This window comes from Pseudophryne corroboree, chromosome 5 (genome assembly GCF_028390025.1).
Source record: "Pseudophryne corroboree isolate aPseCor3 chromosome 5, aPseCor3.hap2, whole genome shotgun sequence".
In the NCBI taxonomy this organism is placed as follows: Eukaryota; Metazoa; Chordata; class Amphibia; order Anura; family Myobatrachidae; genus Pseudophryne; species Pseudophryne corroboree.
The window spans coordinates 819711011-819734821 of record NC_086448.1 but is presented as its reverse complement, the minus strand read 5'-3'; the positions used below and the strand labels follow the sequence as shown (position 1 = coordinate 819734821).

At 45.6% G+C, this 23811-nt stretch overlaps 1 protein-coding gene across 3 annotated transcripts in view; it reads right to left on the bottom strand.

Annotated features, from left to right (window-relative positions):
• Window positions 1–19404, bottom strand: part of RSPO2 (R-spondin 2) — a 127836-nt gene extending 108432 nt beyond the window's left edge. Inside the window, exons 1-2 of one of the 3 annotated variants that reach the window (XM_063924508.1) lie at window positions 18659–19404; window positions 18137–18398 (exon numbers count right to left, since the gene is read on the bottom strand). In XM_063924508.1, the coding sequence (XP_063780578.1) occupies window positions 18137–18230 (94 nt within the window). In that variant the 5' untranslated portion in view covers window positions 18231–18398; window positions 18659–19404. Of the gene's footprint in view, window positions 1–18136; window positions 18489–18518; window positions 18625–18658 lie in introns of those variants that run through there. The other 2 variants (XM_063924510.1, XM_063924509.1) reach the window with 2 other exon arrangements.
• Window positions 19405–23811: the final 4407 nt, after the last annotated feature.

Below are 23811 nucleotides of genomic sequence, written 5' to 3'. Positions count from 1 at the left end.
GTCACAAGAAAGCACTTATATACAATATATCTGTACAGGGGGCTACGGCTGAAGTGACATTAACAAGCCCGAGCACAGATTTCCTCTCGTCATACTATGCAACAAATCAAATGAAAGGCCCTGAAGCCAAATGGACTTTTCAGAAACACTCTAATATGAATACGCAGTGGCGTAACTCCCAGAGACAACAGAGACATTTGCCACCGGGCTTGCTGCAGTCACTGCCAACTGCTGTCCAAGCTCAGAAACCTCCTCCAAAGACCCCTTCAGCTGAAGAGTCTGGAATGTGTCAGATAACAGATCATAGTGTGTACATTGATGTACAGCTCTGCTGCTGTGTCTTATATGAGGAAAGAAAGGAAAGCAAAAACTGCTTGGTGAGAGATTGTGAGAGATAAAGTACCAACCAATCCGCTCCTGTCATTTTTCAAACAGCCTGTAAAATGTAATGCAGACGCAGATTGCCTGGAACTTGAACTCTCATACTTTTATCTCTCTCTGATCTTTGATAAAACACCTCCTCAGGGCTCTATTTATTATCATTTACAGCCAGCACCTGTAAATAAAGATGCCTTATCACCCCAATAAGGAATCTTTATTCTCCCAGACGTACCATTGTCAAGTCAGTGGGACGTCAGCATATGTGCAAGCCGGAACCACTTGGGGGCACCACCTTCTTTTTTGCCTCTGGGCGCCTGGCCCGAACTTACGCCCCTGTGAATAAATGAAACAAATCTGCGCAGAAGAATAAAAATAAATAAATAAATAAAATAAATGGCTATATGCATGACTATAAATAGCAATACCAGAGCTTAGCTTCCCGTCATTTCAAATGCACAAGTGCTGAACGATCCGCTACTGCGGCTCCTGACTAGGGGAGGTCAAGTTACCATGCAGTACATCAAGTCATAGAGGCGTATGCAGACACACATGCTGGCCTATTAGCCAAGGAGCACATGAAGTAATGCCGTCACTGATCTCTCGGAGATGCTATGTTACTCTTTGTCATGAAACATCAGTGTAACTAGATAGCAGCACTGTATATCTAATCCTATAGGGCATTATTTTTTTCCTACCACGCAAGCTCGTTTAATACAGTCTATTATGCATTAAAGATCCCAATTTCAGTACTGAACTGTGTTGCGCAAAGTATGCATGACTGCACAAGCAGGATCTAATTAGCATGTATTAGTACTTATATATGTGGTCAAATATCTTCAAAACACAGGGCATGCATAAGTATTCAAACCCGCTAAGATGTCGAATTTGTCTTCATTATACATGTCACTTATATTGTTCCACTCACTATTTTTATTGTGAACCAATAGGCTCTTGACATGGATTTTCAAACTCATAATTCATTGTTTGTCTGCAGATATGATAATTAAGGGAAAAAAATAATTTAATACTGCTTGCATAACTATTCAATATGTGTGCTGTGGAAGCTCCAAGTTTACAGAGATGGAAGATACTTCCCTTCAGCTAGTTTTCAATTAACCTCTACCTGAGAATCACTGAATAAAAATCAGTTTTTATGGATAAAAAGTATGACAGCGAATCTGAAGACAAGCTGTGGAAATTAAGACAAAAGAGCAGCCTAGGAAAATTAAAACCTTAAAGTTAAATACCTGCACAATATAGAAAAAGCATACAAAAAAATAAAAATAAAAATGCACTTGGAAATCCCAGTGAGCAGCATTGGATCAATTGTACAGAAATGGATGCATCATGTCACCAAGACACTGCCTAGACAAGGCCATCAATCAAAACACAGCATCAGAGCAAGGAGGAAACTTGCGACTGCTGACATGTAGTTAAATGCTACAAACTGTCTCTTGACTGAGTGTTACTGTGCATTACTCATCAGCCACAATAACATCATGTCTGAGTCACTAGACTAAAAGCTCAGGCTGTATAATCAGCAGGTGCTTGTTGTTTACTTGGCTCTATAAAAGGGTCTTCTTATGCCCAAGCCTGTCACTGCATTACTAGAGAGTCACAGTGCTGTACAGCTGCACAGTACTTAGCCCAGGAGAGATTGATATCGTATCATGTTGACTATCCACTCCACATCAGAAGTAGATAGAAGACATTACTGAGGAGAAAAAATAAAGATAAAATATAAGTCAAAGCATGTCGGCAATTTGATAGAAAATATCAGATTACACCTGTTGCGGTCAAAGTTGTTATTGCGGCAAAGGGTGGGTCTACCAAGTAGAGGGTATGAATACTTATGCAAGCAGCATTTTTCAGAGAATTAGGAGTTTGAAAGTTTACAGTAAGAGCAGACTGGTTCATAATAAACAAAAATAAAAAAAAACAGTCTGGGACAGTTAAGTGTCATTTGTAATACAGACAAACCTGTTGACTTTTAAGGGGGTTGAATACTGGACTTAGCAAACCTCTGTATATGAAGAAAGCAATCGCTGTACACCACAGTAAGTTTACTCTTTTACCATAGTTACTAGTGCAAATAGAACAGGGGTCTTTCAAATCTTACCTCCTTTCCCTTTACACACACTCCAACATGATTTTACACATAAAAAAATCGGTACAAATTCGGAAGAGGGGCTTGACCACGGGTAAAGAGGGCGTGTATACTTTCAATGGAAGTTTGGAGAGCCAAAAATCGGTACATACCATTAAAAAAAAAAAAAAAGGTACTTTACCTGCCAAAAAGGTACAGTTGGTGGGTATATATATATATATATATATATATATTATATATATATATATATATATATATATATATATATATATACACATACACACATACACACTTGCAATTCAGTCGGCACTCTATGGGTTAAGTAATCACAACTGCCCTCCATGCAGCGTTAGAGATGTCAGGTGCAGTACTCCAAGAAGAAAACGGCACTGGACGCAATGAATATGAAAATAAGGTGTATTGCAAAAACGACAGCTGTTTCAGGGCAGCAGCCCTTTCCTCAAGTAGACAGCAACACCACCAACAAATGGACAAGACACACATACCAACACTTACCCCACACTTAAGGTGGGTACACACTAGTAGATATATCTGCAGATCAATTGATCTGCAGATATATCTATGTACGGATCGGGCAGTGTGCTGTGCATACACACAGCCCGATCCGTCGGGGGACTGACGTCATGAACTGGGCGGGCGGGCGCTCTCCCAGTTCACCTGTCAATCACCGCCGGCCGCCGCAGCATGTGTACGGGCGGTCGGACGACCGCCCCGTACACACACAGCGACGGGCCAATATATCGTTAGATATATTGGCTGTCGGCTGTGCTGCGCGGCCGACGCGATACGTCTGTGAACGACAGAGTTCACAGACGTATCGCCCGTACACACTGGCCGACGGTCCCGCGATGTATCGGCCGTTCAAGAGAACGGCCGATACATCGACCAGTGTGTACGGGCCTTTACACACATACATATGCACACACACTTCCAATTGGGCTGTTCAGAAGGTGGAATGACTATAGTTGAATAAGGTGCAGATGGGATGAAAGTCCCACGGCCAAGTATAACATATGTGTTTAAAATAGCAGTCTAATAATTATAAATCCGCCTCTGCTACTAGTTAAACCTATGTGGTCACCTAGGGAATCAATAGTTAGTGGGTGACTAAAACACAGGGGAGGGGGAGAGGGAGAGAGAGAGGGAGAGAGAGAACCAGCCAATCAGCTCCTGTCATTTTTCAAACAGCCTGTAACATGGCAATTAGGAGCCAATTGGCTGGTACTCTCTCTCTCTCTCCAGGGCTTGATAAATCTCACCCTGAGTGCCGACATTTTGGGATTTAAATGGCTCACAGTGCCCCCAGATGGGCACACGCCAACCGATAACACTGGCAGAAGTGCGCATGTGAAACAGTTGGCTGATGCTCTGACATGTCCGTGCTGTACTCTCCCAGGGGGAGAGATATCAGACCATGGAGAGAGATAAAGTGTAGAGAGATGAAGAACCAAACAGATACCAATGATAATTTTTTTCTTTTAAACACAGCCTGTAAACGGACAGCAGATGATTGGCTGGTACTTTATCTCTCAGTTTTATCTCTCTCCCAGGTCTGATACATCATCCCCCTTGGAGAAAGATAAAGTGGAAGAATTAGGCACAGCGACAGGTTGTGCCAGAAAAATGACAGCACCCCTGTATGCGGGTGGAAAGGAGGTGGGAGGTGGGAGGAGGAGGAGGAGGAGGAGGAGGAGGGGGGGCGAGGATTGAGCATAACTAGCTACGGCCGTCTGGCTGCTCATTCTTTAGCATGCAAAGCTCACTATTTAGGAGACGGGCAATGCGTTAAACAATAGCATAATATAATGAGGATGCAAAAGCTAATTGACCTTGCCTCTATTACACACTCTAAAGGCTTAATAAAACTATTCCCTCTGCTTTATGCAATTTGTGATTGCGCCTGTTAATAAACAGCATAAACTATACAGAGGGCATTAAAACGGGGCTGAAAGCCATTTGTTAAATTGGTTTCAAAAGTAAAACATTAAATGAAGTGAAATGTTCGACCTGATTTCCATTTCAGCCTGGATGCAATTGATTTCTACCGAGTTAAAGACCAGGCTCAAGCCAAGACTTTTATTTCATTAAGTAAATTCTATTATGTAGCATCTGAGATCATGTAATAGAGAGGCCGAGAGCGCCAGAGACATTTTTTGCGGCCGATGCCCCACAGTGATTATTTAAACATTAGCAGATGTTGTAAAGCGAGTGCTAGGATTCTAGGAATGCTTTTTTGTTTCCCCTGAACAATTGTCAGGTTAGGTCCCTTCCAGGTTTCAAAGCACAGTCGTAAGCCTTATTAAACTGCGCTTACAAGAAAGACAACGCAGGACACCAATAAACACGGTTTTAATTTGTAAAACGGCAGCTGCAAAGTAGGGGTGATTGCATTTATCTATTGAATAAAAATTCCTTTGGGAAAAAAAAAAAAGAAATATATATATATATATACACACACACACACATACAGTATTTGCTGGCGTATAAGACTACTTTTTTGCCCTGAAAAACATGCCTCCAAGTGGGGGGGGTCGTCTTATACGCCGGGTGCACTTCAGTTGGGATAGACATAGCTGCCATAGTGGCCTTCCGATACTCGCCCGGTGCCCATAGTGGCCTCCCGATGCCCACCCACCTCATTCTACTCACCATCCAGTATCGCGCGATATCCAGTGCGGCCGCGGCGGGTCACTAGTGCCAATTACATGGAGATGCAGGGACTGGCCGGAGGCGCTGCAGTCGCGTTGTGGCCGTACAATGGTGACAATGACAGGTACTGTAATGGCACTAATACTAATGGCACTCATGTGAAACCGGTAACAATAAATGCACACAGGGGTATACTTTTATACATTTTACAACTTTCTCCTCGCCCCTCCCCCCTTCTTATGCATACCTTGATAAATACTCCCTATCCAAATCTCTTATCAGGTCATAATATACAGTATGTCACAAATCTGATGTTCTTTTATGTTTTATTTGGTGTGTGGAAGGGGGTAGTCTTATACGGCGAGTATATAACAAACTCTATATTTTGAGTGGAAATGTTGGGGGTCGTCTTATACGCCCAGTCGTCTTATACGCCGGCAAATACGGTATATAATATATTATATATATATATATATATATATATATATATTCTTATGTGAACAGCTTATAATAAGCGGTGTTATGGCAGGTGCCTTGTTTTCTAAATCCAAAAAGACGGAGAAGAAGCCAGGCCATCCATAGCAGGGACCACAGAGCAACGACATCATCAGGAAAGAAGAGATGGGCACAGACATCCTAAAGCTTTAGAGCCGCTGTCTCAGATTCTCCCCAGCCAATGAGGTATCAAGGGAGGACCTAAGCCCGCCAGGTCCCGACTTTACCCGCGCTCTGACAAATGCAGAGGATAGTGGATGTCATAAGGGAGGCGATGAAGTACTAATTATTGGGAAGACAGGGGAACACACCCAATATCATGATTGCCGAAAGCACCCACTATCACATACTAGAACAGAGCTGGCCAAACCAGTCCTCGAGATCTACCAACAGTTCACATTTTCCAGACCACCTAGCTAGTGCACAGGTGTAATCATTACTAATTAAGATGTGCTGCATTTATTCCTACCTGACAATTCTACAGATCTCCAGGAGACCTGGAAAACATGAACTGTTGGTAGATCTCGAGGACCGGTTTGGCCAGCCCTGTACTAGAACATTTTACAGATGTTTTTTTTTTTTCTTGACCCAATCGCTCGGCAGATGCTCCCCTTCCCACAATCCATAGGTGAACTAAAAAAAATTAGATATCCAAGTTCAGTAGGCAGAGGGGCAAGTTAGAGATAGGACCTACTGTACCCCTCTTGGAAAGTTGCATGTCTGTGCATCTCTAAAACTGCCCGCACAAGAGACAACTTTTGATGGTTTGGTTGCGCTGTCTAGTAAGTGCGATACGCCATGTGTGAGCTTAGAATGCTTTATTTTGCAAAATAAAACTTTTTAAAAAATATGCTTATACCCCCCCACCCACCAAGTATATGGGTTATCAGAGGACAGGAGTTTAACCATACAGTGCAATATAGGCAGTCTACAGGCCCTGGTGGTCACAGGAACCATCCACCTTGGCAAGCTCAAAAGGCCTTCACATAATCTGGTCTTGATCAGTCAATGAAACCACCCTGATTATTTCATGTTTCCATTTAAATTACAGGCTCCTAATCCCAGTTGCTGTAATGCTATGTGAACCATGTATTAGCAAGGAACTTGTGGGAAGGTTCCAATGATACTACGCAGTGTGTTGTACACTCGCTCAGTCCAGGGCTCCAACACCCATATCCTTGTCTACATGTGAGCCTCTGATAGGTTAACAAACCAGACATGCAATTTTTAATACAGAAAATTTAGTACATTTAGACCAGATAGTCTCCAATTTACTGCATGCCTGGAATAAAGACAACCAGCAACCTGATTGGCATATCACCAGAAATTATTACACAAGGGTCATGCCCATTTTAAAAATTGGGCCGACCAACTATGTGGGACGCATGCCACCCAAATGCTCAGCCTGGGTAACCGCATCCATCCAATTTGGTATCTCTGTTTTTGTTCAAGGGCTGGGGCTTCTGGTGATAAACCGATCCCAAGGTAACCTCTAAGCAACTGAAGGCCTTTCTCACACTAGCTAATGTTAATGTTCATGAGTCCACCATCAGGAGGATACTGAACAACGATGGTGTACATGGCAAGGAGAAAGGTGCTGCTCTCCAATAAGAACATTGCTGCCCATCTGCAATTTGCTACTGATCACCTGGACATGCCAGAAGGCTATTGGAACAATGCATTGACAGATGAGACCAAAATAGAGCTTTTTGGTGTAAATGAGAAGAGTTATATTGAGAGAAAGGAGAACACTGTATTCCAGTATAAAAACCTCATACTATCTGTTAAACACAGTGGTGGTGGTGGTGGTGGTATCATGATTTGGGCCTGTTTTGCTGCACTTGACCCAGGACAACTTAGCATCATTGATGGGACAATGAATTCTGAATTATACCAGAGTATTCTAAAAGGAAAATGTCAGAACATCTGTCATAAGTTGCATCTCAAGAGAACGTGGGCCATGCAGCAAGACAATGACCCAAAGCACACAAGTCATTCGACCAAAGAGTGGTTAAAGAAGAATAAAATGTAAAGTTTTGGAGTGGCCAAGTCAAAGTCATGGCCGTAACCCAATGGAAATGTTGTGGAAGGACCTGCAGCGAAGCAGAACATGGGAGAAACCCACCAACATAACAGCATTGAAGCGGTTTCATACGGAGGAATGTGGTACAATTCCTCGGACCCGATATTCCGGACTAAACAACAATTACCGGAAACGTTTACATGCAGTTATTGCTGCACAAGGGGTCATACCAGATACTGACAGCAGAGGGTCACATACTTCTGCCACTCAGAGATATGCGATATAGGATCATTTTCCTCAATAAAAAAAAAAAAAAACCATGAGAAAGTCAATTTTTTTTGTCTCTTTTGTTTGATTTGGTTCTTTATCTACTTTTAGGACGTGTGTAAAACTCGGAGGTGGTTTTAGGCCAAATTTCAACAGAAATATTAGAAAATTTTGAAGGGTTAAACTTTCAAGCACCACTGTACAGCACAGGGAGGCATTCCCTTACCGAATTGGAACAGTAACTTGTTTAGTACGGCTGTGGTAAGTAGCGGTACATAGTGACCGCTGCCAGTGCAGGTTAGTAAATATATCCCATATCTTCTCTACTCTCTAATCCTTGTACATATTTTTATTGACCAATAAAGGAAAATATATAAATAAAGAGAGTATAATTGGTACCTTTAAGCTTCTAAAAGATACTTATCTATTTACAACATTGTTTTCTGGAACAAAACGAACACGATAACCCGCAGAGTTTACAAACAGTTCCATTCCCCTTACAAATTGAATTGTCCACAGTTGGGTCTTGCAACAAAATACTTTTGTTCCAAGTTCTTTTTAAGAAAAAAAAAAAAAAAAAAAAAGTTCTAAATAACTTAAAGCGCCTATAAAAGAAGGAAAGCCTCCGAGGGGGGATTTGCACGAAAGAAGCATAGCGTTGACAGTGTACATCCACTGTTGAATGCGCCTTACCATAAATATTGAGGAGGATTTTATGTCGCTGGTAATCAAATTCTGGCCACTGAATAGATTCAGCTCATGTTCATGCGGTTAATCCACTTGTCCAGTGTGGTCGGAGATCAATTAAAACCAGCTTAAAAGTTATTGTAAAAGGGGACAATTCACGCAAGTGGAGTTAGATCTCTATTCACGCCCTTCACGGACAATACAAATACTTAAGCTCCGTACTAAGGCAACAATCACCTCTAACCGTCTAGCCAGCACTTTAAGTAGTTCCACATTTAATTAAAGACACAGTATACCCTTTGTTGGCACAGATTGTCAGGTCACTTTTAAGCAACGCAATCAAATACAAGCTTGGGGGGGGGGGGGGGGGGGATTGAAAGAGTCCTGAATTCTACAAAACATCTGTAGTAGCGACGTCAAGATAAAATAAACCACTTTATAATCTAATGTTTTAGTTGCTGAAAACTTTACAAGACCTTAAAATGTTTGAACCATTTTGCTGGGGCATTTTATAAGAGGTCGGTGTATGTTTGAGTAGCGTGAGGTTTATGACGCTCCAGATAGACATAGTTTAAAGGACAGGTATGTAAAAGGGTCTTGCTAGCAATAACAGTCGGACAATTAGAAGCAGTCGGAAAAACACATCGCAGAGCTGCTCTGACCAGATGCAGAACATGACCTGACAAGATATATAAACCAACTTTTACACACACACACAAAAAAAAAGTATTTAAAGAGCTCATTTCATTTCACCGGTAGACATTACAATAAAAATATTTAATAAATAAAAAATAAAAAAAAAACAACACGACTTCAGTGTACACCGGATTTATCCGAAGCGGCAAAGATGGCGCTTCGGCTACATTTACTTAGCCGCGCTTTTCAAAACTTTTCAACTTCTGAGATTTTGGCAGCTGGATTTAAAGGGGCAATAGCATAAAAAAAAAAAATACTAGCATTTTATGTTGTCACCCCTTTAAATCCAGCAGCCCAAACCACCAACGGAGTAGCTTTAAAAAGTGCTGCTTATTAAATTCAGCTCTTTGTCTTTGATAGAATGCGGTTATAATACACAAGCAGCATTAATATGCATCCAATGAGTAGCTCAATGAGCCGGTTATTAGAAATCAACCCAATCGTATAAGGAATATGGATATTTTAAGTTACTTCCAGGTTCATGCAGTGAAGTGTGCAAATATATTTTTATAAATTCTGGGGTCTATTTATTGCAGGTAAAACCATGCGGAACTGTTGGTTTATGTATCCCTGCCACTTAGCAAAGACTGACCACAGGAGATGTTAGAGAGGTCTCCTGCATTAGGCTGGGTCTCTCATAGGTAACTGCAGCTTGGCATCAATTTACCTGGCATCAGATATGACACTATGGAGAGAACACCGTCGTAGAGCAGTGGTTCCCACACTGTGTGCAGTGGCACCCTGGGGTGCTGCGAGGCTCTTACAGGGGTGCCTCAGGTTGGTTGTCTAGGACCAAATCAAATGATTTATGGTCACAGTGATTGGTAGCCACCAGCACTGGTTTTACCTGTAATAAAGTACGTGGACAAACAGACGTGCAACTCCACATAACTGAACTTGGGTGACCGGCACAATTTACTTAATTTAATATTTTTTTACCAAAAAGCTCAGTAAAAAAAAAAAAAAAAAAAATTATCCTAGGGGTGCAGAAAAAAGAAAAATATGCTGAAACTCTAGAGCGCCGCGATTCAAAAAAGTTTGGGAAGCACCGTCGTAGAGGGATCTTCTAATCCCTACCCAGCAACCTCAATGCAAAGTGCCCCAGCCGGCAGTTCAGTGCCTCTTTACCGACACCCTCTTCCCCTCAGATACTCTCCTATAAAAGAGCCACTGTCCCAGCAAAGGTTTTTTGCTAAACAGACTGGGAAAACGGCACTGAAACCACTTCTGGTGCCTTATAATTACAATATAAAACCTTTTCAGGAAAGATGCTTCTCGTGGGTGTACTGTCACCAATGACAATGGTCTATTTACTAAACCTTGGAGAGAGAGAAAGTGGAAGGAGACAAAGTACCAGCCAACCAGCTCCTGTCATTTTTCAAACCCAGCCTGTAACATGGCAGTTAGGAGCTGATTGGCTGATAAATTATTTCCATCCACTTTATCCCTCTCCGCGGCTTAGTAAATAGACCCCACAGTCTGTAAAATGCCAGGAGATGATTGGTTGGTGCTTTAATCTGTCTCCAAGCTTTGATACATTTAGATATTAGTTTTCCTAGCTTGGTAAATTGCTGAAACATCTCCATACATTGTACGGGGACTATCTTACTACGTTAATATAAGTAAGGCAGTTACTTAAAATTAGCTAACCATGCAGAAATTTTTGTCACAACACGAGTATTCTTGCTGACCACTTTGATAAATAGTCTCATAAAGACAGTTTACGTTGTCCTACAAATGAACTTTGCGCAATTCAGTTTATAGTTTCATGACACCCCTTCTAATGTTCGTCAAATCCTAACCCTTACCCCAACTTTCTTACTCATCTCTAAAAAGATATTATCTAGACCAAAGACATTCATGACGAGAGCCGATTAGACATGTATGTACGATCACAGAAATCTGAATTGCTCCTAATTTGTGGCATAATGACTTCTGCAATAAATGAACTTTCGTTTAAAATGATTACAATGTACTGGAAATGAGAGACCGCTTGGAAGTCATTAGTTCACATGTACACAAAATCAATGCACAAGACTCTGAAATCAGGACCAGTTCGGGAAATTGGAGACCTCTTAACCTAGGCACAACGAAACCATGATGCATGTTATATTAAACTTAAGTGCTAGATTATTAGGCACAGACAGATAGCGATGGGTGTTACAAGAGATTACGGAGAGACGTACTTACAAGCAACCACATGATCAATAAACTGTTATGTGATCCAACGCTTAACACTGGTCTCAGGCTTATGTTCCTGGATGTTCGCCAAAGACGTAATGATCATTAGATGGTGTAATCGCAGATCTGGCAGGAAAATTTAAATTTTTCTCATCAAGATGACCCGACACTTAAAAAGATCTTGGAGGAGAGAAGTAACATTTTGGAAATTGTTGGTGTCTCTATTTAAGACAATTGGTAAAAAGAAGAAAAAAAAAAATAGAAAAAAAAGAAGTCTTTACAAAACAACCATAAATCTAATTTTGTGGTCACTTAGAGCCTCTTCTCCAGGCCTTAGGAACATAAACACCAGTATGCAATAGGGACACCCACCCCAGCACTTAAAAAAATAAAAAAATTCAACTGTGAAAACAGAAAGAGAAGAATGATGAATCACAGCTGGGTAATTTTTAAATCAAACTCTCCCCTTGATACATCAGGCATACGAGTGTAGTATTAGCAGTAGCACTGCCTACGTGTAGACTGTCTGGCAATGTAATGTCTATCTGCTCCTCAACAAAATCCAGGAATATTTGTATCAATGCCCCCAGAGCACCTAACAGTGCAGTGGCTGATACTGTGTGTAGGTATCTTTGCAATTGGCAGCCACAACACTGAAGGGAGGCACACATTAAAATAAAAAATAAAAACCCGTAGCAACCTAAGAAAAAACACACAACTCCCAAGACTTGTCACTAGTCTACTCTGTCAAATAACTAACTTATACCCCTTTCAGACAGAGAAAAGAACCCAGTAATTTCCCGGCTCCTGAAGGGAATTTACCTGGGTTTTTCCCGGGTCTTACACGGGTTGCCGGCTGTCTGAAAGGGTCCGACCCGGGATTTTAGAAACGGGTCGAGGCTGACAGCGCTTATTGGCTGACCTGGCAGGGCACTGGCGATTGGCTGAGCGGCGTGGCACTGGCGTCTGAGGTCATCATTATGCTGCAGCAAATACCTCATGTGCAAATACCGGCGAGCGCAAATGAGCCCCTTGTGGGCTTGTTACGATGTGGGCATGGTGGCGCGCTACACGCGCCACGATATCTATTCTACCTCCAGGGGGGTCGTGGACCACAAAGAGGGAGAAAAAGTGTCAGTATGCCGGCTGTCGGGATTCCGGCGCCGGTATACTGGGCGCCGGGATCACGAGAGCCGGCAAACTGAAGACCACCCGAACAGTCACCACCCACTTTCATGACCTCATCTCTGTGTGCCATAAAAACAGTCCATTTTTTTATGATACACAAGTGTTTTGCAGGGCTGACACGGGTTCTGTCTGAAAGGGGTCAACCCGGGAATTTACCGGGTTTTTTGTGCTGTGTGAAAGGGGGTAAGGGACTGTAACCCGGGAACACAAACCTGTGAAAAATCCGGGTTTTTTAGATTTTTCTGTCTGAAAGTGGTATTATACCCTTTTTTCACTACCGCAATAACCTGGGTTATTGCTGGGTCTACCCGGGTCGTGGCTCAGTGTAAAAGTGTCCTTGAGAAGTAAACCGGGAATCCGACCCCGGTAGCTACCAGGGTAGGACCCGGGTAAGCATTCCGTGTAAATGGCTAGACAGGGGTTTTGCATAAAAGCTGCTGATTGGCTGTGTATGCAGAGGTCCAAGGGAGGAGTGCCTGAGTGACATGCACAGCAGACACGGGTTCAGTGTAAATGGGGTCTGACCTGGGAATTTGGTGGAAACGTGGTATTAGAGTACACCTTAGCGTTAATGTAAGTGCCATATAGGCAATATTTTGATAGGCAGCCATAAAATAGCACACACAAGCCCCGATTCAGATGCAAAGCTGCTGTTACATGCAGGTGGTTCGATGTCTTTACACTGCGCATGCATCGAAGCCGCACTGCGCGCACACGCACACACAGTGGTTGAAAAACGCTATTACGCACGCAGAAATCCCAGTGCAAAGTAACTGAAAAGTAGTCTGTGTTAGGGGGTTGCTAATGGGGGGTGGCAAGCTGAACGCAGGCACGTCAGGTCCACTCAAACGCGGCATTTTATGCAATTCACCCATCAATGCTAGGGTGAAAAAAATTAAGGGAAACAGGAAGCGGTTTGGGGGTGACAAACTGGACCATTTGAGAAACAAACCCAAAGTATCAATTGATATTGTATTTTAAGATCTCCCATGGTTTAGGAGATTACACGTCCTTTAAAAGGTAATGTTACACGGGCGACTGCAGGGATTGTGTGGGGGACGGTTCAGTTGACAATCTTTGAAATATTAATATGATAGATAGATAGATAGATAGATAGATAGATAGATAGATATTCAACAAACATACATACACGCTCCAGACGGAAACCCTATAGATCAAACTGGCCCCTGCAAGGATGAGTGAGGGGTACAAGTGTTTGCACATTGCTAGAAATTGTAGTGAACCAGTTTGGCTTCATATCCTAACAGCCAGTACTGATCTAGAGACGGGCGGGACGCTGGTCCTCTATGCATTATTGATATGCAAAACATCTCAGCATTGTGGCCGACTGCAAGAGAGCCAAATGCATTAGTCTGCAAACCCAAAAGGTTCCACTGTATATACAAAGATAATAGCTGGATGAAATACAAAGACACTGAGCAGATAGGAGGAATTAGCGTGCAGGAGACCTGGGCTGTTATCAGCCGCACAATTTAGTTTTAGAACCGATGATTATTGTACTAGACGTTAATAGCATCACATTAACATTTATATGGACTAAAATGTTCTGTGATGTTATTCCTGCGGTGGTGCTAAACGCAAGCCTGGCCAATCGCTGAGCTGGAATCTCTCACACGACGCTACTTGGGACAAAAGGTTTCTTCTAGATTATGAAAAGACCGGTATAGGACACATACCTTGCTGGGTTTGTGAATTCTTCAATTTGTTCTCCTTTGTGGCTATAGAGAAACTGCTTTATGGTTATTGGCTGTGAAATTTTGAGGTGGGGCCTGGCTGGATTATTAACTCCTCATGTACTATAAAGCCTTTGGATTTCCATACATTGCAAGCGCACACAGCCTTGTAATGATAACCAGACCTCAGAGAGGCAGCAGTGGGCTACTGGCTGCAAGCCAATGGTAGTATTGTAAATAGGAGAGCGTTCTTATTCAGAGGTAAAAATAGAGCAGTATGCACAATTCTGGGAGCAAGTAAATGGTAAATATTGTAAATGAGAAAAATGAAAAGTAAAGCTCGGTGTCACGGAACCTTACAAAACTATTTGGAGGCACAGGTAAGACAAACTGGAGAGAGAGAGAGAGAGAGAGAGAGAGAGAGAGAGAGAGAGAGAGAGAGAGAGAGAGAGAGAGAGAGAGAGAGAGAGAGAGAGAGAGAGAGAGAGAGAGAGAGAGACACAAAACACACACTATGGGGGAATTCAATTGTTTGAAAAGTCGGTTGGGTGAAACGGAAAGTGATAAAGTACCAGCCAACTGTCATTTTTCAAACGCAACCTGCTGATTGGCTGCTACGTTATCTCTCTCCATTTTATCACTCTCCATGTGATAATGTATCTAGTCCTCAATCTCAAAAAAATAACCCTACTGCTAGATTATAATCCATGATGTAATGACTTCTGCATGCCACACCACCTGTCCCCTGATCTCACTAGATCCTCATCGCCTGTGCTACAATTCTATTGAATCTGGTCAGCAGGCAACCTAAGGAATCTTCCAGGGCTACCAAAGCCGTAGCCCTGACCTTCCGCACTTCAGCGCTTGGCGTAACATTGCGCACTGCACAAACTACAGCTTGTCCCTACATTTCCACTAAATTACCTCCTCCTACAGGAGAACACACACAGATTTTTATATGTGATTTAGCAGAGTGAAATAGACACGCTTTCTAGTGAACCAGACAAAATTCAGAAAACAAGGAATTGGCCAGAGTGGGGACCACACCATGTATTCGCCAATTGGAATTGTGCTCTTTCCCCCCTTACGTTCCTACAGAGAATTTCAGCTTATGTTACATCTTCCAGATCAAGATCTTCTGCGATTGTCCTACTATAGAACAGTCAACGCTTGGTCGCAGCTGTCTGTAAAACTTAAGTATAGGGGGTAAATTTACTAAGATGGGAGTTCTATTTAAGATGGGATGTTACCCATAGCAACCAATCAGATTCTACTTCTCATTTATCTAGTACCTGCTAGAAGATAACACCTGGAATCTGATTGGTTGCTATGAGCAGCATCCCATCTTAAATAGAACTCCCATCTTAGTAAATTTACCCCTAGGAGTCACTTAAACATATTGGGGAGTTCATTAAAGGCAGGCAAATACAAAATATACCACGGGGGGCTAGATAACAAAAAATAAAATAAAATTGCAAATCTGCCCACTTATTGGAATCAATCACATTTCATCTAGTGTGAATCAGGGAATGAAAGCAACAGGTAGGACCGGTTGCTATGGGTTGCTGCACTTTCTTAATAAATAAACCACACTGAGACAGTATGTACAATGCTTAAAATAATAAAGGGTTACCATAGTCACATCCTCCCTCAACCTTACCTGGTGGGTGAGGAGTTGAGACATGCGCTGTGGGTGTGGTATGTTATATTGACGACCTAAGTCTTGTCTGTGTCTAGGTCAACCACTAATGGTCGACAGTTAGTAGGTCGACGTGAGTTTTTTTTCACTTTTTTTGGTGTTTTCTCCGTACAGTGACGGGGAACCCCAATTAGTGCACAGCAGTGTCCGGGGGCAGCCCTAGCTAAAATACACAGGGGGAATAGGGCAAAGCGAGCTCTATGCACATGCTTTCGCTTGCCATGCTTCGGGCAAAGGTGCCGTTCCCAATTGTAGTCAACGTGGACAGTAAAGTATGGAAAAGTTCAAAAAATGAAGAAAAAATAAAAAATGTAAAAAACTCATGTCGACCTAGAACATGTCGATCTAGAGTCCCTGTCGATCTACTTACTGTTGACCAATAGTGGTCGACCTAGACACTGTCGATCCCATGCGCTGTACCTTTCTCAATAAATATAGTCATTTACAGTATATGGATACTATTAGCATAAAAATGCCCCATTAACTCATGGAAGCATTCTATGTTTGGGGGCCATATGTACAAAGAGGTCATGCTATGGGCATGTCCTGTTTCTCCAAGTGTAACATGAATGAAATAATTGTATTTGGAACATAAACAGTAAGAAATTCGGAACTTTCCAGGAACATCTCAGCTGGCTGCGCGGTTAGCTGCAATCTTATACCAAGGAAAAACATTCTATTTAAGTCTGAATCAATAACTGACATTTGTGGTAGATCAATCAGGTTTGAACTTAATATACATACCCTGCTATGAGCAAGCTGCCCAGGGTGCTATTTACACTGAGATCCTATTAAAGACATACAGAGCATATTCCTGCAATACACAAGTGACCCCAATATACACAGTGTATACTGTGTGTCCCCCAGTAACTAACAGCAGTAAAAAGCATCAGTATTAACTGTTTATAACTAGTAAATCAGGTCAGAGTTTATTACAAGTGTAAAGCATATATAATAATGCAGCATCCTGAGGGTAAATTATGACCCATATTAAAGCCACCTGGAATTCCCATGGATTTATGTCAACGTATTTTGCATTGTAGCATTATAAGATCACTAACATTCTTATAAACGACACAATTCAGAAGTTCTCACTAGCGCTCCTCAAGGCACCCCGACGGTCCAGGTTTTAGGTTCAGCATAGATGGTTAAATCAAATTGACTGAGGTGCTAAATTAAGTCACCTGTGGCCAAGCATGGATAAACTTAAAACCTGGACCATTAACGTGCCCTTAGGACCTTGTGACATAAGGAAAGACTTTATCCTATATCAGGCATGTCCAAACTGCGGCCCTCCAGCTGTTGTGAAACTACATATCCCAGCATGCCCTGACACAGTTTTGCCGTCAGAGAATGCTAAAGCTGTGTCCTATATAGATTTGTACCAGATGTATTTCTACTACAAAATAATAACCCAAATTGGCATATTTATAACACCTAGGAATCTGCTACAGCCAGGGGAGATACAGATATATATATATATATATATATATATATACATACATACATACATATATACACACACACACACACACACAAACAACTATTTCCTCTGCAGGCAATTTGCTACATAGCATCACTCCACCGGGTTCACTACGATATGCCGGCGGTCGGGCTCCCGGCGACCAGCATACCGGCGCCGGGAGCCCGAACGCCGGCTTACCGACAGTGTGGCGAGCGCAAATGAGCCCCTTGCGGGCTCGCTGCGCTACGGGCACAGTGGCTACGCTATTTTATTCTCCCTCCAGGGGGGTTGTGGACCCCCACGAGGGAGAATAAGTGTCGGTACGCCGGCTGTCGGGATCCCGGCGCCGGTATACTGTGCGCTGGGATCCCGTCAGTCGGCATACTGAAGACCACCCACTCCACCTATAGCCCCAGCAGCAGTGATGCAGAAGGAGGAGGGCAGGTTCTGTAGTAGTCTGGGCACCAGCACAGATCAGGTAAGGTTGCATATAGAGCAGGTGATAGCATTGCCTTCAGACAGGTGTGTGCAGCACCTCCAGCCAGCCCAGGTCACCTCCTCCCCACCCCAGGCAGGCACTGACCTCTCTTGCTCCTTCTCCAGCGGTTGCTCTGGCAGTGGCTGTAATCCACACAGTGCAGGATAATCAGCGCGCAGGAAAAGAGCCTGAACTGCATTTGTGCAGGTGTCAGGTACAGGATAGTGCTGAATAGGGAATGCAATGTAGAGGCGAGCTCCTGTGGGCAAAAGGGAAGGACCCTCCTGGGCACCTAGCAGTGAGGACCAGAGTTGGGGCAGGGTAACATGGACTGACTCTTCTTCCACACTGCCATCCTCAGCCCAACCTGATGGGGAGAAGAAAATGCAGATTACACCCAGACCAAGCAGCACAACTACACACATTGTATTTGCACAGATCTGCAGGATAATGCTTCTGCCCATTTGCACTTTAAAGGGATGGTTACCCTAATGGAATGTGTGGGGGTAAGTAATTAGATAAGGCAGGTAATGGGATTAGCAGGACACCTCCACCTGTTCCCCAGCATCCCCTCCTCATTACACTTAGGAAGTCCTCAGCATAAAACAATGACAAAGTTGCATTTACCTAGTATAAACAGCAATCCAGCAGCCGGGTGTGTAGGGTGCAATAATCCTCCAGCAGAAATCAATCACAGCATCAGCTGCTTGCGATCAGATTGTTGCAATCAGGTCTGTGGAAGCAGGTGAGTGCTGAAAGTTTGGAGAAGGGCTCAGGCGAGGTCCGGGCGGATGGTGCTGGATATGTAACCAGCGGAGAATGCTGCGCATCCAGGGAGTAGCTGCGAGTCTTGTGGAGAGTGCTCAGGTCCTGTATGGGATTGTGCTCCTCACTGTGCCCCTGTGGTGGTGCCCTGGCTGGGAAGGACTAGCGGCAGAGTTGATGCTCCAGTCTTGGTGCTCTGGTCCTTTACACTCAGCATCCAGCCGTCCTAAATACAGCAATGCCCTCCGCACTGATCTCCTCCTCCTCCTCCCCTCCCCTTGTGCAGCACAGGGAGATGTACTCACAACTCTCACCTCAACTCAGGAACTTTCAGACCTTCAGGACCAGCCTGTCATCCTCCTCCTGCAAGTGCAGTCCCACAGCCCTGTGCTCTGCTACTACACACCAGCCTGGCTGGCTGCTCAGTGTAACCCTCTCACTGCCTGTGATACATGCTGCTCAGTGTAACCCTCTCACTGCTTGTGATACATGCTGCTCAGTGTAACCCTCTCACTGCCTGCGATACATGCTGCTCAGTGTAACCCTCTCACTGCCTGTGATACATGCTGCTCAGTGTAACCCTCTCACTGCCTGTGATACATGCTGCTCAGTGTAACCCTCTCACTGCCTGTGATACATGCTGCTCATTATAAGCCTCTCACTGCCTGTGATACATGCTGCTCGGTGTAACCCTCTCACTGCCTGTGATACATGCTGCTCGGTGTAACCCTCTCACTGCCTGTGATACACTCCAGCAGCCTGGTCCTGGCTGGCTGCTCAGTGTAACCCTCTCACTGCCTGTGATACATGCTGCTCATTGTAACCCTCTCACTGCCTGTGATACATGCTGCTCATTGTAACCCTCTCACTGCCTGTGATACATGCTGCTCGGTGTAACCCTCTCACTGCCTGTGATACATGCTGCTCGGTGTAACCCTCTCACTGCCTGTGATACACTCCAGCAGCCTGGTCCTTGCTGGCTGCTCAGTGTAACCCTCTCACTGCCTGTGATACATGCTGCTCGGTGTAACCCTCTCACTGCCTGTGGCTGGCTGCTCGGTGTAACCCTCTCACTGCCTGTGATACATACTGCTCGGTGTAACCCTCTCACTGCCTGTGATACATGCTGCTCGGTGTAACCCTCTCACTGCCTGTGACTGGCTGCTCATTGTAACCCTCTCACTGCCTGTGGCTGGCTGCTCGGTGTAACCCTCTCACTGCCTGTGATACATGCTGCTCGGTGTAACCCTCTCACTGCCTGTGACTGGCTGCTCATTGTAACCCTCTCACTGCCTGTGACTGGCTGCTCGGTGTAACCCTCTCACTGCCTGTGGCTGGCTGCTCGGTGTAACCCTCTCACTGCCTGTGGCTGGCTGCTCGGTGTAACCCTCTCACTGCCTGTGACTGGCTGCTCATTGTAACCCTCTCACTGCCTGTGATACACTCCAGCAGCTTGGTCCTGGCTGGCTGCTCAGTGTAACCCTCTCACTGCCTGTGATACATGCTGCTCGGTGTAACCCTCTCACTGCCTGTGATACACACCAGCATCCTGGCTGGCTGCTCAGTGTAACCCTCTCACTGCCTGTGATACATGCTGCTCAGTGTAACCCTCTCACTGCCTGTGATACACTCCAGCAACCTGGTCCTGGCTGGTTGCTCGGTGTAACCCTCTCACTGCCTGTGATACACACCGGCAGCCTGGTCCTGGCTGGCTGCTCAGTGTAACCCTCTCATTGCCTGTGATACACTCCAGCAGTCTGGTCCTGGTTGGCTGCTCGGTGTAACCCTCTCACTGCCTGTGATACATGCTGCTCGGTGCAACCCTCTCACTGCCTGTGATACACACCGGCAACCTGGTCCTGGCTGGCTGCTCAGTGTAACCTTCTCACTGCCTGTGATACACACCGGCAGCCTGGTCCTGGTTGGCTGCTCAGTGTAACCCTCTCACTGCCACTGCCTGTGATACACTCCAGCAGTCTGGTCCTGGCTGGCTGCTCAGTGTATCCTTCTCACTGCCTGTGATACACTCCAGCAGTCTGGTCCTGGCTGGCTGCTCAGTGTAACCCTCTCACTGCCTGTGATACACTCCAGCAGTCTGGTCCTGGCTGGCTGCTCAGTGTAACCCTCTCACTGCCTGTGATACACTCCAGCAGTCTGGTCCTGGCTGGCTGCTCAGTGTAACCCTCTCACTGCCTGTGATACACTCCAGCAGTCTGGTCCTGGTTGGCTGCTCGGTGTAACCCTCTCACTGCCTGTGATACACACCAGCAGTCTGGTCCTGGTTGGCTGCTCAGTGTATCCTTCTCACTGCCTGTGATACACTCCAGCAGTCTGGTCCTGGCTGGCTGCTCAGTGTAACCCTCTCACTGCCTGTGATACACTCCAGCAGTCTGGTCCTGGCTGGCTGCTCAGTGTAACCCTCTCACTGCCTGTGATACATGCTGCTCATTGTAACCCTCTCACTGCCTGTGATACATGCTGCTCATTGTAACCCTCTCACTGCCTGTGATACATGCTGCTCGGTGTAACCCTCTCACTGCCTGTGATACATGCTGCTCGGTGTAACCCTCTCACTGCCTGTGATACACTCCAGCAGCCTGGTCCTGGCTGGCTGCTCAGTGTAACCCTCTCACTGCCTGTGATACATGCTGCTCGGTGTAACCCTCTCACTGCCTGTGATACATACTGCTCGGTGTAACCCTCTCACTGCCTGTGATACATGCTGCTCGGTGTAACCCTCTCACTGCCTGTGACTGGCTGCTCATTGTAACCCTCTCACTGCCTGTGGCTGGCTGCTCGGTGTAACCCTCTCACTGCCTGTGATACATGCTGCTCGGTGTAACCCTCTCACTGCCTGTGACTGGCTGCTCATTGTAACCCTCTCACTGCCTGTGACTGGCTGCTCGGTGTAACCCTCTCACTGCCTGTGGCTGGCAGCTCGGTGTAACCCTCTCACTGCCTGTGGCTGGCTGCTCGGTGTAACCCTCTCACTGCCTGTGACTGGCTGCTCATTGTAACCCTCTCACTGCCTGTGATACACTCCAGCAGCTTGGTCCTGGCTGGCTGCTCAGTGTAACCCTCTCACTGCCTGTGATACATGCTGCTCGGTGTAACCCTCTCACTGCCTGTGATACACACCAGCATCCTGGCTGGCTGCTCAGTGTAACCCTCTCACTGCCTGTGATACATGCTGCTCAGTGTAACCCTCTCACTGCCTGTGATACACTCCAGCAACCTGGTCCTGGCTGGTTGCTCGGTGTAACCCTCTCACTGCCTGTGATACACACCGGCAGCCTGGTCCTGGCTGGCTGCTCAGTGTAACCCTCTCATTGCCTGTGATACACTCCAGCAGTCTGGTCCTGGTTGGCTGCTCGGTGTAACCCTCTCACTGCCTGTGATACATGCTGCTCGGTGCAACCCTCTCACTGCCTGTGATACACACCGGCAACCTGGTCCTGGCTGGCTGCTCAGTGTAACCTTCTCACTGCCTGTGATACACACCGGCAGCCTGGTCCTGGTTGGCTGCTCAGTGTAACCCTCTCACTGCCACTGCCTGTGATACACTCCAGCAGTCTGGTCCTGGCTGGCTGCTCAGTGTATCCTTCTCACTGCCTGTGATACACTCCAGCAGTCTGGTCCTGGCTGGCTGCTCAGTGTAACCCTCTCACTGCCTGTGATACACTCCAGCAGTCTGGTCCTGGCTGGCTGCTCAGTGTAACCCTCTCACTGCCTGTGATACACTCCAGCAGTCTGGTCCTGGCTGGCTGCTCGGTGTAACCCTCTCACTGCCTGTGATACACACCAGCAGTCTGGTCCTGGTTGGCTGCTCAGTGTATCCTTCTCACTGCCTGTGATACACTCCAGCAGTCTGGTCCTGGCTGGCTGCTCAGTGTAACCCTCTCACTGCCTGTGATACACTCCAGCAGTCTGGTCCTGGCTGGCTGCTCAGTGTATCCTTCTCACTGCCTGTGATACACTCCAGCAGTCTGGTCCTGGCTGGCTGCTCAGTGTAACCCTCTCACTGCCTGTGATACACTCCAGCAGTCTGGTCCTGGCTGGCTGCTCAGTGTATCCTTCTCACTGCCTGTGATACACTCCAGCAGTCTGGTCCTGGCTGGCTGCTCAGTGTAACCCTCTCACTGCCTGTGATACACTCCAGCAGTCTGGTCCTGGCTGGCTGCTCAGTGTAACCCTCTCACTGCCTGTGATACACTCCAGCAGTCTGGTCCTGGCTGGCTGCTCGGTGTAACCCTCTCACTGCCTGTGATACACACCAGCAGTCTGGTCCTGGTTGGCTGCTCAGTGTATCCTTCTCACTGCCTGTGATACACTCCAGCAGTCTGGTCCTGGCTGGCTGCTCAGTGTAACCCTCTCACTGCCTGTGATACACTCCAGCAGTCTGGTCCTGGTTGGCTGCTCGGTGTAACCCTCTCACTGCCTGTGATAGCATTCCAACCTCTGCAGTAGAAGGCAAACCGCCCATCTCTCTCTCCCTGTGTCTCTCTCTCTCACTGTTGTGGGACTACAAGTCTCATCATGCTCTGCCAGCTCACTGTCCTTAAGGCCCATATAGACCGGCCGATGCAGGAGAGATTTGTGCTGAGCGAACCGCTCAGCACACATCTCTCCCGGCGCTCAGCACAGCGCGATCTGTGCTGAGCATGGGGGGGGCGCTCACTTCACCCAGCGGGTGAAGTGAGCGACTCGCTAGATTGGCCTGCATGCAGGCCAATCTAGCAACATCGATAGCGATGTGCGGGGTCGCGCATCGCTATCGCTGAGGGGGCTACACACGGAGCGATCATGCCGATATTCTAATCAATCTAGTCAGATTGCTTAGAATATCGCTCCGTGAGTACCCCCCTTTACTGCTGTTGTGAATCCCCAGTGCTCAGCATGACCTCACATTTTTACCTGTGTAACTGCTTTTCATGTATTTTTCAACGTTTGCAGAGGTCCGAAGTTCTGCCAGGTGCTGTAGAACCACTAGTCCCAGCATGCCAGCACTATCGATC